Genomic DNA, 17,580 nt, shown 5'->3' with positions numbered 1-17,580 from the left:
CATAGTCATCATAGATATTGTCCTGTAGCGAGCTTAAAAACATTGAGTCAGGCAATGTGCCTTTGTGTATGTTATTATTATAAATCTCACATGCAGCCCTTGGTTTCTCAAGGAGGCTGTACATTGTTTTATTTGTCTAAGATCAAAATCATCCCTATTGCAACTCCATCCACCATGACTATTGTGCTGTCCTTACAATATTTTAACAGAGAGCAAGCATTCCATGTTTACACAGCTTAAGCAGATGGGTAATGCATGAATAACTGGTCCAATCATGGATTACCCAGCTGTGTCAGAGCTGGTACAATTTCATTACAATAAATAGAAAGAGGAAAACTCTTTCTGATCACAAAGGCCACATATGACCTCTAGTCTTGCTGTTTCTCACCATTGACTTAATATATAAAAGGATGGCCTGCTTCCCTAGTTCATTGCCTTGTGATGTACAATTTCTTTTGTCAAGACGTGATGGAAATCTCCATTCCCATATCTGTAGTGAGTGCAGTCAATGAGTAATCAACCTATGGGTTTATAATAAACCCAAACAACTAAATAAGAAAGAATTTTCAAGTGTGTATTTCTTATTGCTATGTTGGTGAAAGTAACAGATGCCATAACTATAAAGTGTATTGTGCTTTTATTGTGTAGAAAGGCTAAATTTAAACATAAAATGCACACAAATTAGAGTTGGACATTGACAGACAGACAGACAGACAGGCAGACTGACAGATGGTTGTTATGCTTGGTTCTCATTTGGGCGCTTACTGAAATTTGCCAATGCTGTGAGTGGTTGGATCTGACCTGCCAGCTCCAAAGGCTGTTGGGAGTGTGTATATCTCCCCAGGCCAATCTCAAGGACTGTGATAATTAGATCTGACATTTAGTTAGGAGCCCAGAAGTTTGAGACATTAAATGTTATTACAAGAGTCGTTAATCGGCACAGGGGATTAGATTTACTGATGTATCATAGCACTGACATATCATTCAGATAGGTGACTCTCTTCAGTGGCACCAGCCAATACCAGAAAGCCAAAATTATGCTGAGAAATATAGGAGAATGATTTTTTGCCAGGTGTTAACTGTTTTGACTTTGGGGCATCTGCCAATATCACCCACAAGATTTTAACAGCCAATGCATAAGGTTATTACTGCTTATAAACAATGTTGGAGCTTTTGGCTGATAACCTGTGCTCAAGCACAAATTTCCTTCCTGCTTTGTAAGGCAAAAGTTCAAGTTAATTCTCAGATATTGTCACTGTGATAGCATACATTGTAAATTTATGATGAAAAAGTTAAGAAGTTAAAAAGAATGGTGGTAGAAACAAAGCTCTCTGATTGTACCATACAAGTCATCACAAATAACCTTTAACTTATGTAAGTATAAAGGGTGAAAATTGTAAATAACTAAAGCACTAAAAATCTCAGTCAAGGTATTGACTTCACTGAATAGACTTGTATTTATTTAGGGTAAACTAGCGTATTACTAGTTTTACTTCCAAAACATGTTGGGCCTGATTCATAAAGGAAAGACAAAAATTGAGTAATGTTGCACCTTGGCAAAACCATGTTGCATTGGAGGGGGAGGTAAATTTAAAATGTGAGGACAGATTTCTATTTGGGGTATGATATGTCCTAGATCAACTTTAAATTTCAGTGTACACATAAAGCTAACAAGTATTTGTGAGCTTCATGAAAAAAACAGCCAGTATTTATCTTATGTGCAAAATAATAAACTAATTTGTACCCCTTGCATTGTAATATGGTTTTGTCCAGAAGAAAACTTACTCCTTTTGTGCCTTACTTTCCTTAATAAATCAGGGCCATCATGACAACCTCAGTTTGAGTTAATTTAATTTCATATCATATCAACTTCTCTATGAGTTTGTTTAATTTCCAACTTGGGCCATAACAATCTAATGATGGGTTTCTATTACTTTAGGGATATATCATGACATGCTCAGGGTGGGTTTGTATTGGAGATGGAGAGGTCTATTGTAGCTCTGTGCAATGTTGGAGGATATGGCATGGGGAATATCCACTGTACTTTCAGACAACTTCTGCATTTGTTTGCATTACATTAACAACTTCTGAATGGGTTTATATTATTTTTGAATTATGTCATGATAACTTGGAGATTTCAGTGATGTAGAAAGAAAAAAAATTGTTTTCTAACTGGGGTCATGATGTACTCTGCTTTTATAGCACTTTGTTGTTCATAAACACATTAGTATTCAAGATCGAGTAATAACCACTCATTTGAACATAATAGGTACTAGAATAATTTATTGGTTTAAAAAGAGAAGACAACATACTTAACCTTAAAATGTTCTCTCTAGTACAATAAGTCTCCAGGTAAATCCTGCACTATTGATGAGAAAAGAGACCTCTCATGTTTAACAATACGAGATCAATTCTGGACCAATTAGAAATACAAGAAGATGGGACTTGAAATATACCAACTCCACATAGGACGATAATACTGTCAATCAAATTATACAGCCTCAATGTGATTGGCTAGTGCAGGCCTGTCCAACCTGCGGCCCTCCAGATGTTGTGAAACTACAAGTCGCAGCATGCCCTTCCAGCTACCAACAGGTTGTCTACTGGCAAAGCATGCTGGGGCTTGTAGTTTCACAACACCTGGAGGGCCGCAGGTTGGACAGGCCTGGGCTAGTGGGACCTTCATCAGATGGGGGTGCGGCTTTGAGACTATTTAAGAAACATCAAATCTGTCCCTCGGCTTGTCATTGAGTAAGCAGACTTTAGCGAAACGCACGTCTGCGGTTTTGCTGTCTGGACCCTGTCTCATTACACAATTGAGGCTGCTCGGTTAAGGTCTTTGCTCCAATAAACCCAAAGCCAGTTTGGAGTATCTGTTAGGTAGTCAGCAAGCCATCCTCCATAGTCTTGTGATTGAAAGCATCATATACTATGATGACAGACAACTATAGGGAGAAATACCATATCCCTCTACTCATATGTTAGAGGACACTATACAAACTGTATTATGAGCGTATTTGCCATCTAATTATTGACTGGAAATACTCAGACTAGTGGATAGAGATCTACAGTGTTTTCTACTTTCATTAATATAACAAGATACTCTGTATCTGGAGTAAGAGGAGCTTATAATACCTCAATTTACAGAGCAATAGTCCTCTAGATTATATAGGAGGCTCAAATTGGTGTAGTCAGCAGTTTTAAACTCACTTTTGTTTCACCACTTGCACTAATTCTATATTTTGTTATTTTTATATACAATTTAATAAAGGTTAAGTTTTAACTCAGAAATGCTCCTTTTGAATAAAAATAATATATGTATGTGCACCTGCAAAAACAAACTTCTTTTTCCTTTCTTTCTTATTCAGGTTTCAGTGATGACCAGATAACTTGTATTCATTTGGACTAGTTACTATCCACACCTTAAATATATCTTTATATAGTGTTAATTAACTATCAAAAAATCTTATGCTATATAACAGTTTTGGAGAACAAAATAGTAAACTGCATTGAAAGTGAAATATGGGCTTTTGGAATTTTAAACGTCACTGCAGCACCAGGTTTATAGTGTAGATAGCATGGAGAAAACATTGTAAGTCAACTTGGTAGCATGGAAGGAACCTCCAATAGTAATCTGTTTTTGGTGCAAGAGCCCTAGCAACACTATAGGGGAGCATTTCTTTTACTGTTTGCTTTATAAAATCAATAATTATAACTAATATGTAAGGAGATCAAAGGTGGCTCATGGTTGAAAGCTTGGTAAGAAGGGTTCAGGTGCCCGGAATGAAAAAGGACAGGAGCAGCATAGACACTGGAATGCTTAGATGTAGTAAGGAAGAGATTTACTGCTTTCTGTGTAGAGAGGAGGAGCATGAATGGTGGGTGGTGCTAATTGGATAAGTGTAGCTAAAAGTGGTGTGTGTGTAGTTATTTGACTGTAGTCCTAGTTGGGCCTTGTCCACGAATAAGGTATGTATCTATGACAATAAAGATTTTTCTTCCTGACACTTTGCCTTTACATTTAGATCAGGGGTGCACAAGATACAGCCCACAGGCTGATGTTAGTCTATTATATCAAGTTTTCTGACCCAATGGCCCAAATTAAGAATACTCATGGTAAGGCCTTCTGTGAGTGTGGTTGCCAGTTGCATGACTGTGGCCTGTTTATTATGTCACTGCTACCAAACATGAACACTAGGTTTATTAGAGAGATATAGTCGGACTGTGCATCACTCTATCACACCTAGGGGTATATTTACTAAACTGTGGGTTTGAAAAAAATGGAGATGTTGCCTATAGCAACCAATCAGATTCTAGCTTTCATTTATTTAGTGCATTCTACAAAATGACAACTAGAAGCTGATTGGTTGCTATAGGCAACATCTCTATATCCATATCAGATATGGTTTAATTTTGTCCAGTTTATATGATACATAGCTCAGCATTTTATTGTTAACTGATTTGATTCAGTTTTGTTTAGTTGGGACCAGATATCGCTTACTTTTCTCCAGAACACTTTTTTTCTAGTTTGTACCAAGTATGGCTCAGCATATTGTTCACACCACATAAAGCTAAATTTCTCCAGTTGGTATTGAATATGTCTCAACATATTATTTTTGGCTCCAAATATGGCTGAATTTTCTCCATTTGACATTAGGTATAGCTCAGTAAATGTTTGGCATTAAATATGACTCAATTAACTCCATTTGCGACATTTATGGTACAATAATATTGTGATCACTAGAAAACATGAAACATGTTGAAACATCACGAAACATGTTGGCACATTGTATTTGATTAGCCAGAGCAGAATATGAGCACCTCACGCACTGTTAAATCTTTCCCTGACATCCTGAGATGCAAACTACCAGTTAGATATAAACATTTCCCACAACCACCCTCGGCATTAAATAATTAATAATCACATTCAATTAATAGCCCAAAACCACCACAGCATTAATTTAAATAGCCCCACCAATAAATTAAATTGTCCCACCATCACCCCACAAATAAAATGGCACTCATTAAATAATTAGCCCCCACCTAAGCTCCACCATTAAATGAATGGCCTACCTCCCACCCATGTGCTATTAAGACAGCCCCCCTCCCTTCCCTCATATCACACAATATATTAAGACCCCCCCCATTCCCTCACAATTTATAGCAAAATACACCCCTCTTCCCTCACACATTATATCAGCCCCCTCCCTATAGTATTCTATGTGCAGCCCCTTCTCTATAGGTATATTTGAGCAGGCCCCTTCTCTCTAGGTGTATTTGTGCAGCCCTTCTCTATAGGTATATTTGAGCAGGCCCCCTCCCTATAGGTATAGCTGAGCAGGCCCCTTCTCTATAGGTATATCTGTGCAGCCCCTTCTCTATAGGTATATTTGAGCAGGTCCCTTTTCTATAGGTATATTTGTGCAGGTCACTTCTCTTTAGATATATTTGAGCAGCCCCCTCTTCCCTATAGTTAGAATATGGCAACCCCACTTCCTGTAGTTAGAGTTCTGCAGCCCCCATCTATAGTTAGATTTTGGCAGCCCCCCTTTCTGTAGTTACATTTCTGCAGCCCCCTCTATAGTTCCAGTCCTTCAACCCCCCCCCTACAGTTAGATTTCGGGAGCCCTGACTTCCTGTAGTTACATTTCTGCAGCCCCCTCTATAGTTCCAGTCCTTCAACCCCCCCCCCCTACAGTTAGATTTCGGGAGCCCCAACTTCCTGTAGTTACATTTCTGCAGCCCCCTTCCCTATAGTTAGAGTTCTGCAGCCCCCCTTCCTATAGTTAGATTTGAGAAGCCCTCCCTTTAATTACATTTTAACAGCCCCCCTATAGTTAGATTTGAGCAGCCCCTCTATAGTTAGATTTCTGCAGCCCCCCCACTATAGTTACGTTTCTGAAACCCCCTTCTGTGTAGATAAAGTTCTGCAACCCCCCTCATTATAGCTAGATTTGAGCAGCCCCCTCACTTACCTTGCCGGCGCCATTTTGCAGCGTCACTCATCAGCAGCTCAGACAGGAAGTTCCTGTCTGAGAGGAGCGCACAGCATTGTGGGACCTGAATTCCTTTAATCACCACCAACCTCAGCGGCAACCTGGCCACCGTCACCTAGCGCCAGCGCACACGCCGGGTGTACAATGGAAAAAAAAATAATTGATTAGTAAGGCGACATCCGGGCGGCCTCGTTAGGGTACCGGCTTACCGTGAAACTTCCCACTAAGGTCAGTTGCCAATCCGCTCCTGCCTATAGCACTATTCGCGGAATGCCACAATTTATGTATGGGTGGAAAGTCACCAGAGGCTGGAATTGACCCTAAATTCCTCAACTATCAAAAATCTCTATTAAATTTTAACAAATACATTTTGTACTTCTAATAAATTATTTAAATAAATATATAAATTTACATATACACAAATTTATTTACAGGTAATACGAACCTTGTACTGTATTTTTATTTTTATTACATTGAACTCGGAAAGATTTTAAAAAAAAAAAAATTTGTGGCAGGGTTGCCTGATAGACCATGTAATATCACCAGCTATATAATAAATATTCATGTACACATACAAAGTCCTAGGAACTCTTATGCTGCTCGGTCTCTCCCCTTACTCTCCCATTACTTCTCCACCTCTGTTCTCTTTAACTCTGACTCAGCTGTGATTTCTATATTCTCCTTTGCCCTCTATTGCTTGTTTTAACTTCCCCCCTTGTTTTCCCCATACACTGCTTCTATTCCCCACTATTCCCCTGTCCTGTCTCTTCCCTCCCCGTTATCTCTGTTTACATTCCGGAGTCTTTTACTTACCTGCTCTTCTTGTGTCTGCCTCAAACTTCAGTGCAGTTCTCCTGTCCTGTCAGCCAATGACAGTCAGGAGTCAGGGTCATGTGTGTGGGGGCGGGGTCCGTGTCTCTGCGGAGTCAGACGCACTGAGGAAGTCTGAGACAGTCTGGGAAATTAGGAGACTCTCCCAAGTGTCCAGGGGCGAACGGAGGATTGTCGGGGGGGGGGTTTCCCACCCGACCCCAAAAAAAAAACACCCCCCGCAGCAGCTCCGTTTCTTCAGCGCTGTCCTATACAGCAGCCGCGGCGCTGTCTAAGAAGCGTCCGCGGCGGTGCTGTATACACTACAGCACCGCCGCGGACGCTTCTTTGACAGCGCCGCGGCTGCTGTATAGGACAGTGCAGCTATAGCGGCCACTTAGTTAGCGCAGGGGGGGTTTCTGGAGACTCAGAAACCCCCCCTGCGTGCGCCACTGGTGTCCGGGAGACTACCGGCTATTTCGGGAGTCTCGTGGAGATTACGGGATAGTTGTTAAGTATGTGTTATTGATGTATACTGTACCTAAAATCCATTTTACAGTTGCTCTTGATAGCAAACACATGTTCTGGCATGCATACGTGTGGTCATCACTATCACTCAGCACTTACCTCAGATATGCCTTCCCCCATTCCACCCTTGAAATCGTAGGATGTTGAAAGTGTCCTTTGCGTTCTAAGATGAATTGGATAAACTTGTGTTACTGGTGTATAATCCTTTTCTGAGAATCCGCAGTGCAATTTTTTAGCAAAATATGGCACGTATGGTCATTTACATTCCTTAATGAATCACTGTATGCTCAATTTGTTTTTCCTCTAATTGAAAAGTGCTGTGGAATATGTTGGAATAGGTAATTTGCACTCCGTCACGACCTCCATAACCCAGCTTCAGATCTGGGTTGTCGGTCACAGCCATCGGGTCCTCATGGGTTTAGGAACAATTCCTGGCATCCAATCTGTAAAAACAGCTTTTAAATCTAAACACTGTTCGCACAATGCAGTACTGGACTGTAAATGACTGGTATGGGGCCTATGTATTAAGGCAAATATGGAGGAAATAGTGGTGCATATCCACCCTTTCCTATTAGCCTCCTTTCAGACGTTTTTAACAGAGCATTGATATATGTAATAAATCTTACATATGGTGTCATTGTGCCCTAAATATGTTTTAATCAACAGGTGGTACAATTCCTAAATACAGTGTTCTCATAAATGTATGGGTGATTATGAGGTGCCAACATGAACTCTATTAGAAACTGGTTCAAAAACTTACTATGAACTTAACACAATTCCATTTTCTTTTCATAATATTGCTTATTTACCCGTGGTCAGGGGTGTAACTAGAAATTTGGTGGCCCTAAAGATTTCTAGGACACCTTCACCTCACTTACCTTGCCGGATGAGCTCCACTTCTCATCATCGCTATGCACATTATTTCCTTCACAGAGAGGAAGGGAGACCCAGAGTTCTCTTCCCTTCTGAAAATAATTTCGTTTTGGAGCCTTAAGGGCATATTCAATTGTCCCAAAGTTCGAGCGCTCAAAAAATATTACCGTTAATACTCTCTCGCTGGATTTCAGCTCGCAGCTAAGGCAGCTGCAGGTTTTTCTGCGCACGATTACCGTAATATTGGTAATCGTGCACGGTCCACAGGATTTTCGGCAATCCCGCGGACAATTGAATATGCCCCTTAGAATGCCAGTTTGCTTGCACTGCTTAAAATCCCTTGCGGTGTAGGTGGTCTCACATTAGGAACTTCAGTAAGCTCAATGAGGACACCACAGAGGGGAGCAGTGCTGCAGAGCAGCATAGATGGCATCAACCCAGGGTCCTACAGCTGTGGGGTACTGATGGTCCCCGTAGCAGCTGCTATCCCTGTATTTATGCCCTTATCTGTGGACGCACAACCTCTCAGAGATTTGTATAAGGCAGGCATACATATATATAAAATTCCATATGACTTTAGGATTCTTTTTCTAAATAACATATTTTTGCCATTGATACATTAAGGTAGACTGACTAAACAAATATCAAAATATTTTGCTTGTTTAATTTGTTTGTAATCCCAAATTCAGTTAATTGAAGGGATTGAAACTAAGACCATTTGTGTGAATACATGTTTTAGATAATCATGTATGATTTGTGCCGACCATGTCATATTAATCCCACAAATTTATCATCATAAAGTTCTCACATTGACCTTATAGGCATTCTCTGCGGCAAATATATTTTTGCCACAATAAAAAATGGTTGCCTATCAGTGTAGAAATCACAGCCGTGATGCAGTAAGATGATCCTTTGCCCTGAGCTGTATTTACACCAAGTGCCATAAATTTCAATCCAAACTGCATGTCAAAGTACATTATGTTAGACCAGTTCAGTTTTATGCATTTTATCTGCTGGCTAATTCATAATCCTTTTGAAAAAAGAAGTGTTTAACATTTCATTAATCAAATTCTAACTTTCCAACTGTCATGGATAACAGGGCTAACAGGATAGATATTAGCTTCCACTATGCCACGTAGTCATTATAGAATGCATTCTCCTAACTCCAGGTTCTCTTATATGCTGAAGCCTGATGTTGACTCACATCAAGCTTCCTTGCTGCATTGTGTTAGTGTGATGAGGAGTTAGATGGGTGTACACGACACTGCAGTCAGACTTTGCACAGCTCAGCTCTTCATGCCAGAAGAGGTGTTAACTGCAGGTGAATAGGAGGGCACGGGCATCTGACTGTCCCTATCAATCACTTTTACCACTTTCCTCTGGGACTCACTGGAAGGCGAGATCTCATGACAGTCTGTGAATGCGGCTTCTGACATCTAATCTTTCCTTCTCCCTCCCTCTCACTGTTCTGATGTATTGTTACGTTAAGTTTGTGGGGCAGCAGACGGTTATTTAGTTAGTCACCATTCTTGTGGAAGTACATTCCCTCCTCCCATATACTATATTTTTCTGAACTGACGTTTGTGAAATTGTGTCACTAATCTGTGGAGGTGGGTTACTATATTGTTTTGTTCCTATCAGTCACCATGTAATGAATGTAGGTCTACCAAACTGTAACAGAGGGGAAGAATGATAGTACACTGAAGAACCACTGATGACCTCTAAACCTTTTTCTACTATACTTGAAGTGATTCCACAGGAATCAATGAGCTGATAACATTTCCCTGCATCTCCCCATTTTTATCTTTGTTTGAGGACAGCATGTGGATTGCTTTGTAATATGGCAAGGTTTGCTAAGAGTGTGCGAGTGTAGGCAGAGGGATGTATTCGTGTGCTTGTGTAGGAGGAAATATGTGCGTGGGAAGATATTATATAGAATATATTCCATGGCTTGCATATGAGACTAAAAATGTTGACATTTTATATATTTTCTGAGTGTGCTAAGTCAACTTTAACACTGTAAATGCTAATAGTATTTGTTGGAAAGCAGTGGGGGAGTTTAAGACATGGCAGCTAGAAATGGGAATAATCATGTTGAAATTTTGAATAAATCCAGTTTCTCAGTGGAATAGGCCACGTCGCAGAGGTGTGAAGTTGCATTCTAGTTCCGCTTTTGTGTCACCGTTCCGCAGACTCTGGAGCATTTCCCCACAGTAAGTTCATTTAATGAATAGAGCAGAAACAATGACAATTATATTTTTTTGGTAGACAAATGTGAAATAAGACAAATATTTAGCAGAATAGTTTTGCAAATTTTGCTAATCAACAATGGCAGCACAACACAATAATATGGAATTTCCCTTTTGCTAGGGAAATAACTAATAACTAGGTTTGCTATCTGGCTAGGGTTTTACTGGCCTGGCTTGTGAAAATAAGCTCAGTCGTAATCTTTATAATAGGGCAGAAATATAATAGAGTTAGGAAGGCTGATTTTTTTTCTACAGAAATTTGGCAGTCATAGTCTGCAGCTGCCTTTGTGTGCCATTTGCACAGCTTTGATTACAACAGGCAGGGGCAGGGGCGTGCTGGCTGCCCCCCGGGCCGCTCAGTCAGTCCGTTATTAGGGCCGGGGGGTAGGCCGGCCGCCCCCCAGATGCAACATTCCAACATTTTCCCCCGGACGCATCTCTTGTCAACAGATGCGGCCGCGTCAGCGCACAGGCGGCCGCATCACGTGACAGGGGATGCGGCCACGTCATCAATGACGCGGCCGCATCCCCTGTCAAGTGATGCGGCCGCCTGTGTGCCCCCCGGCCATCCCTCTCCCAGCCCGCACCTGGGCAGGGGCGCACGCAAGGGGGGTTCTGATTCTCCAGAAACCCCTCCCCTCCGCAAAGAACAGTGACCCTACATTGAGGCACTGTGCTATGCAGCAGCCGCAGTGCTGTGAAAGAAGCGTCCGCGGCGGTGCTGTATTGCAGTACAATACAGCACCGCCGCAGACGCTTCTTTGACAGCGTCGCGGCTGCTGTTCAGTGCAGTGCCGCCGAAATGGAGCTGCTGTGCATGCGCGGCCGCAGCTCTCTCTGTTTTTTTGGGGGGGGGGAGGTCCTGACAGGGACAGGCTGGGCAGGGGGCATCTGACCCCCAGGCCGGTCCCATAGTGGGCTACCTTGGGCTGGGTCAGCTGCATTTTTTTTCCTTTAAAATGTTCCTAATAGGCTGCTGAATAGTCTTGCTCCCCATGCTAAAATTTACCAGCAATGCCCTGGCGTGTGTGAAGGTGCACAAAAGAAGGATGGATCAAGGACATTTTAACACCTCACAGGCATAATTATTCAGCCTAATCGTGCATGAGACCCAGTGCAAAAACAAAATAGTGTATATGTGCAAACTTGTAGAAGTTTCTTTTGATGCTCACAAGCAGACTCGATTTATGTGTCTTGTCTGAGGGTTGTAAGGCCAGAGCTTTAATTAGAAGCTGTTTGCGCACTCAAACACACAAAATGCCAGGCAATAAATATGAAACACCTAACAATAATGAAACACATCATATTGTCCCTTAATAATATGAGGCACCAAAAGCAGCTAAATTAAAGTACTCAGGTTAGATAGCAGTGCTCAGACATACTTTGCGTGTCGACCCTGACGTATGCGGGAACAACACCTGTTTTAAAGTCATGTGTTAGTAAAGTAGTGAAAGCTACAATGGGACATGGTATAAATCGGCGGAGGGATTTTGTTCACCACAGCTATTATAGTCAATAACAAAGAATGAGATAACAGATAATGGTAACTTGTTACTAGCTTCAGCTAAAGTTTTATTAAATCTTATGGATTATACACACTACTAGATATCATAGATTATTAAGTTTGCATATAGACTTCTAGGGGTAAATGTATCAAGCTGAGAGTTTTTCGGTGGGTTTGAAAAACCAATCAGATCTAGCTATCATTTATTTAGTACATTTTACAAAATGACAGCTAGAATCTGATTGGTTGCTATAGGTAACATCTCCATTTTTCAAACCTGCCGGAAAACTCTCAGCTTGATACATTTACCCCCTAGTATCCTATATAGGTGTGCCCTGTTATCAGACAGTTCAGCTAAGAAGCAGTGTCGGTAGAGTATTAACTATATCTTTTCCTTCTGGGTGAGAAGTGATGACTGCGCCAGGCTCGTATATTCCTCTGGGGAGACCTTATACTTTGCTAGAAAGGCTATTGCCATGAATTGGATGGCACTACTTTAGCCCTGTGGAAAAAGAAGTGCTCTGGTATTCCTGGACATCAGAGCATAATTAGACTTAATAATAATATATTGGATTGTTTATTAAGTTTATACCGTATTGTTTAAATTCTTGTTTCTAAAGTGTTTTAAAGTATGTAACCTTTTTGTTCTGTTTTTGGTTTTTGTTTTTACAAAAGTGGGAGACAGGAATGTGTTTGCTTTTTCATTATTTGTATTATTTTCTCAGGATTGGAAGAATGCAAATTTAATAGCATAATCCTAAGGATAACAACATGGGGCTTAAGCCCCAAAAAATATTTAAAAAAATGATCAAGTCTAGGATACACAGTTGTCTTATTTGAGACTTTACATACACTCAGGACATAGAACAAAATAAAAACAATCCTTAAGTATTGATGATGATAGAATAATTAGCTAGGAAGGGAAGTAGGGTGACATTTCCAGCTATTTCCATTATTCAGCTTTATGAATGCTATCAGTGTGGATCTAGCAATACAATAGTAGTCTAGGAATGGAATAAAGGTATCATATAATATACAAATTCCCTTACTGGCGTTCACTAGAGATAAGTAGTTGGGTTTCATGACATATTCTTTTTATCAGTGGTTCATACAAAAAGACATTTACGATATACATTTGTTCAGTTTGTTGATTTTTATACTTTTTATATAATTTATTGTTTTGTACCAAATTGTGACTTTTTAACTGATCTTTGCAAATTTATTTGCAGGCATTGGCATTCACAAAAACTTCAAATTTGCCAAACATTTCACTCATCGCTAAACATTTTTAAATGATATTGTAACCTTTTTACAGAGCACAAAACCCACAACAGCATGCCATGTGGCCTAATTCACGATTCACATGCAAAGTTATCCCAGATTGATGACCAGGGTTAGTGGTTGAAAACAGAACCATATGGGACAGTAACTGCTAAATTCGGTGATGAAAATGATGCTATGCCCTAGAAAAAGGGTTAATTATGTCATGCTGTACTATTTGTACAAACAGCAAGGGCAATACACTGCAAAGTGTATGATTTGTCTTTGTGTTTGATTGGTTTCCCATAATCATTGCCAAATATAAAAAAAAAAACAATTGCATGTAGGTATGTAGAGTGTAGCTAAATTGTTTTTGTTGTCTAGCTAATAAAATGAATTGTGTACATAAATTGCAATCTCTTGTCTAGCCCTACAGGGTAATTTCTACAGATTGTATTGAAATGTCCCTGAATGTAAGATTATTTTCAAAATACTACAGGCAATAACATAAAGGTGCTTTCGATTGAAATGCTATTAATATGCGTATGTGTTGGAATTCAGTGTATGTGTTCCTCAGAGTGCAGTGTGTGTGTGCCTGTTCTTGTGCGAGCATGTGTTCAGGGCAGAGTCATTTCTATTCTTTCTGAATGTGTGGGAAGCTGGGAGTTTGGTTACCAGAGCAACGAAGGGATGTAAGAGGCATCGGAGTGGTGGGGGAGCACAGAGAACCTGCATCTCAGCGAAGAGTTTGGGAAGATTCCAGGAGGTGACAGGACCACCCAGTAGCAGTTGAATGATAACTGTGGGTTCTCTAGCATGCAACTTCATACTTACTTCATACTCCTTCTTGTCTCCTGTAATTTAGCGCAGTGTACGCTGTATTCACTAGGAAAAGATGTCCAAAAGTCACATAATCAAATAGTAAAATTAGCATAATGAGATGTGTGTTTGTTTTAAAACAATACAGTCTGACACATCAAATTATTGATAATTGCAGTGTTCAGTACTAGCAGCAGGATCTTCTGAAAGGAGGGGACAGCTACAAGCCTGTGCATATGATTTTATTTACAAGGGGACTCCAGGGACATGTAGAACTGTTGGAAAGGCTTTTTCCAAAACATCTGAATCTTTCCATCTTATATGAGAGAAGATCTTTTAGATCTGATGCATGTACATCAAAGTAACCTCCAATACTTTGATGAATGTATACACAGAACAGTGACACTAGCTTATATGTTTTGTAAAATAAGAACATGTCATATATTGTGGTAACAGGAGTAAGTTCTCTATTGCATTATCAAAAAAAACAACAACACTGAAATAAAACAAAATGGATTCAGAACCTTCACACAGTGGATGCAGCTATTTTGTGAGCAAAAACAATAGTTTGCCTATTAATTCACTAGGTACAGTAATCACTGAGGCATGGATATTGGATTAGCCCAGAAAAGAACATTTTTGTGTAGATTTGAAGCCATTCTAAAAGATGCTGGAAAGTAAACATGTTACAAGTTGAAAAGTTGAGAGCAATTAATTTCCATTTAATATATTTTATACTTCCCTATTTTTAGTATATAGGTATGTTTTATAGTGCTGGAAGGTTGTGCTCTTTCCCTTGGACCCCGGTAGATCAATAAAAGAAATAGAAACTTGGGGGGAAACTGAGTGTGAAACACAGAGATCTGACCTAATTCAGTTCAGAAGTAGTGATGTACAAGGCACTATCAGATATTAGTCTTTGGCTTTGATGCCCAGTGAATAGAAACACTGTGACTAAGAAGTAAGCTAGGGCAATAAATCATTTATAGTGCAGCTAATTAACTTAACCTGTCCGTAGCTGGGAGAAATATTCATTAGAATGGATGTATTTGTGTGTATTGTAATGCCTATGGATATGACTATGTCCATGTACCATGCCTCTGGTTAATGTCCTTGACAGAACCTAAGGTAAAAAGATGAATTTCTCTCTGTACAGATGGAAATCTCTGACTCATACAGATCAACAGCAGCATGGTTTTAGTTTCATCTTCCCATTGGAAGACGTACCATGCATATTTAATCACACAACCGGTATACCCAGAAGGGGAAACGGGCTCATGCTTTGCACTAGAAAATATATATCTAGGGCTCTGTCTTAGAGTTTGTAACTTGTAGACTAGAATGTAAAGTGAGATATCTCAGTTGTATTCTCTATTGGCGTCTATGACTATGAACTAATTAGTATTTATACAGGATGGGTGCATTTCTTTATTTAATGATGGGTTGAACAATTGGTGGATATTTTCTGAAATATATTTGCATTTTATTATAGAATTTATAAACTCCAATTGATAAGATGACATGCTGATAGGTTTAGGTTTAAATGCTGATTTTAGCTATGTCAGCTTCTCAGCAGCTCTTTAATGTCACTTATCTATGTATTACAGCTCACTTGCTAGCGCACCCCCGATCCTTTGATCCACTGGGCGCTCAGCGTCTCGGGCTTTGAACACATAAATATATATATATTGTATGTATAACATGTGTACCTATTCACTGACCCTTTTTCATTTTTGTTTTCAAGGGGAAGATGAGCAGGAAGAGAATCAGAAAGTCAAGACCCAGAGACCACGGTCAGCAGATGAGCCTGCTGTATACATGGCACAAACAGGTGAGATGCAGTCGACATAAGTCCTATTTTATTAATAAATGCACGTTGTTATTTTCATCTTCAATGGAGAGTCAACATAGTTTTTCAAGTAGTCCTTCAAACCAGCATAGTTACAACTTGGAGAAAAACAAACCTTACTAGGCAAAAATCCATTGCTAAGACAGTTTTGACTCTACTGTACCACACCCTAAATAAATACAGAATGCTATGTGACTGCTGGATTTTAATGGCCCAAAATAAATGATCAAACTTAATTTTCACAATAAAGAGAACATATGTAAAATTAAACAATTGCAACAACATAATGAAATTGAAACCTTTCTTAGCCGTGAAAGAATGTGGAACCTTGCCCAATGTATCCTTCACTACTTTAGGGAAAACAGCCTGAACTGAACTGAAGTCTTTGAGGTTTTGACTTTTTATATCCTATTATCTTTTTGGGAAAAATGCAGACATTGTCCATCACTGAGTAGCCAAAGTGATCTGCTCACTTTCTTTCACCCACCCATATTTAGAAATATAAAACAAACATAAACCCCCAGAGTCCTGTCCTTATCTTTACTCCTTCCCTGCTTCTCCCCTAACCTAGTTGTGACTCCCACAAAAAGAACATACTTTTCTTACTCTGTGTTCAATGTAGGTGTTTTAACTGGAATAAAAATGAGAGTTTTACAGACTGGGATTGTGTTGGCTTGCATGAAATATATGAGAAACCCAGCAAGGCTATTCTGGATTCAATCTGGTACCAGACATGAGTGTATGCTTTTTTTTTTCATACTTACATTTCACAATCTAGTAGCGACTTTGATGTAACACTCACAACAATTTAATTAGTCTCTACAATTAAATTTATGGATTGCCTTTTTATTTGGTACTATTGAGTTTGATTTACTTTTTGCTCATTACTCAGCTTTGTCCAGAGGCTCTAATTAGTGAATTTGAGCTATTTTTAACGCCTAGACATACCCAGGGCTGCCAAGAGGAATTCAGGGCCCTGGTACAACAATTTCATGGTGCCCCCCTTATACTATTGGGGGTATGGCTAGCAGGTGTAAAGTGCTAGGCCACCCTCCTACAGAAAAAAACCTGCATTGTTGTGTACACCTTTGACACAAGGGTGCCGTGCCCACTTGCCGGAGTGTGATATATGTCCCAGCACTCCTGACTTTCAGGACATCTAGCACCATAGTGTAGTATAGAAAGAATGCAGTGTGTACATAAACAGTTCACAGTCTTGGCCTGCCCCTTACATTGGGCAGAACACTCACCAAAAATTTGGATTGTCCCACTAGAATCACAACATTTCACAGACTCCTACTCTCTCCTACCTGTTCTTCTTACTTTCATCACCTGTGGCTGCTGCTTTCTTTAGTTGCCGCTTGTCTGGATCCTGGAATGTTGGGGGCCCTATTTGGAAATAAAAATGGGTATATTTAGAAAATTACAACCAGCCCCGGTGTTAAATCAATAGCACCCACGAGTAATAATTAGGCCTTCCTCCAGCCCCAATATTAAAATAATAGTATTCCCATTGAATAAATAAACCCATTCTCCTCCCTGCAAACAGCCCCAGCAATAAATTAATAGCATTTACATTTCATAAATATACCTATTTCCCGCAACCATCACTGCCATTAAATAATTCATAGTCACATTTAATAAAAAGATCTCATTCTTCCCAAACTCACCCCCACATTCAATTAATAGCCC

The 17,580-nt window shown here is 39.8% G+C and overlaps 1 protein-coding gene across 7 annotated transcripts in view; it reads left to right on the top strand.

The window, feature by feature from the left end:
- Positions 1-17,580, top strand: part of ADGRB2 (adhesion G protein-coupled receptor B2) — a 298,187-nt gene that overhangs the window by 194,462 nt on the left and 86,145 nt on the right. For all 7 annotated transcript variants that reach the window (XM_075195184.1, XM_075195183.1, XM_075195185.1 and 4 more), the window contains one exon: positions 15,784-15,870. In XM_075195184.1, coding sequence (XP_075051285.1) covers positions 15,784-15,870 — 87 coding nt within the window. The remainder of the gene's footprint in view (positions 1-15,783; positions 15,871-17,580) is intronic.

Source organism: Mixophyes fleayi, chromosome 2 (assembly GCF_038048845.1).
Source record: "Mixophyes fleayi isolate aMixFle1 chromosome 2, aMixFle1.hap1, whole genome shotgun sequence".
Classification (NCBI taxonomy): Eukaryota; Metazoa; Chordata; class Amphibia; order Anura; family Limnodynastidae; genus Mixophyes; species Mixophyes fleayi.
This window is presented reverse-complemented; position numbering and strand designations above follow the sequence as displayed.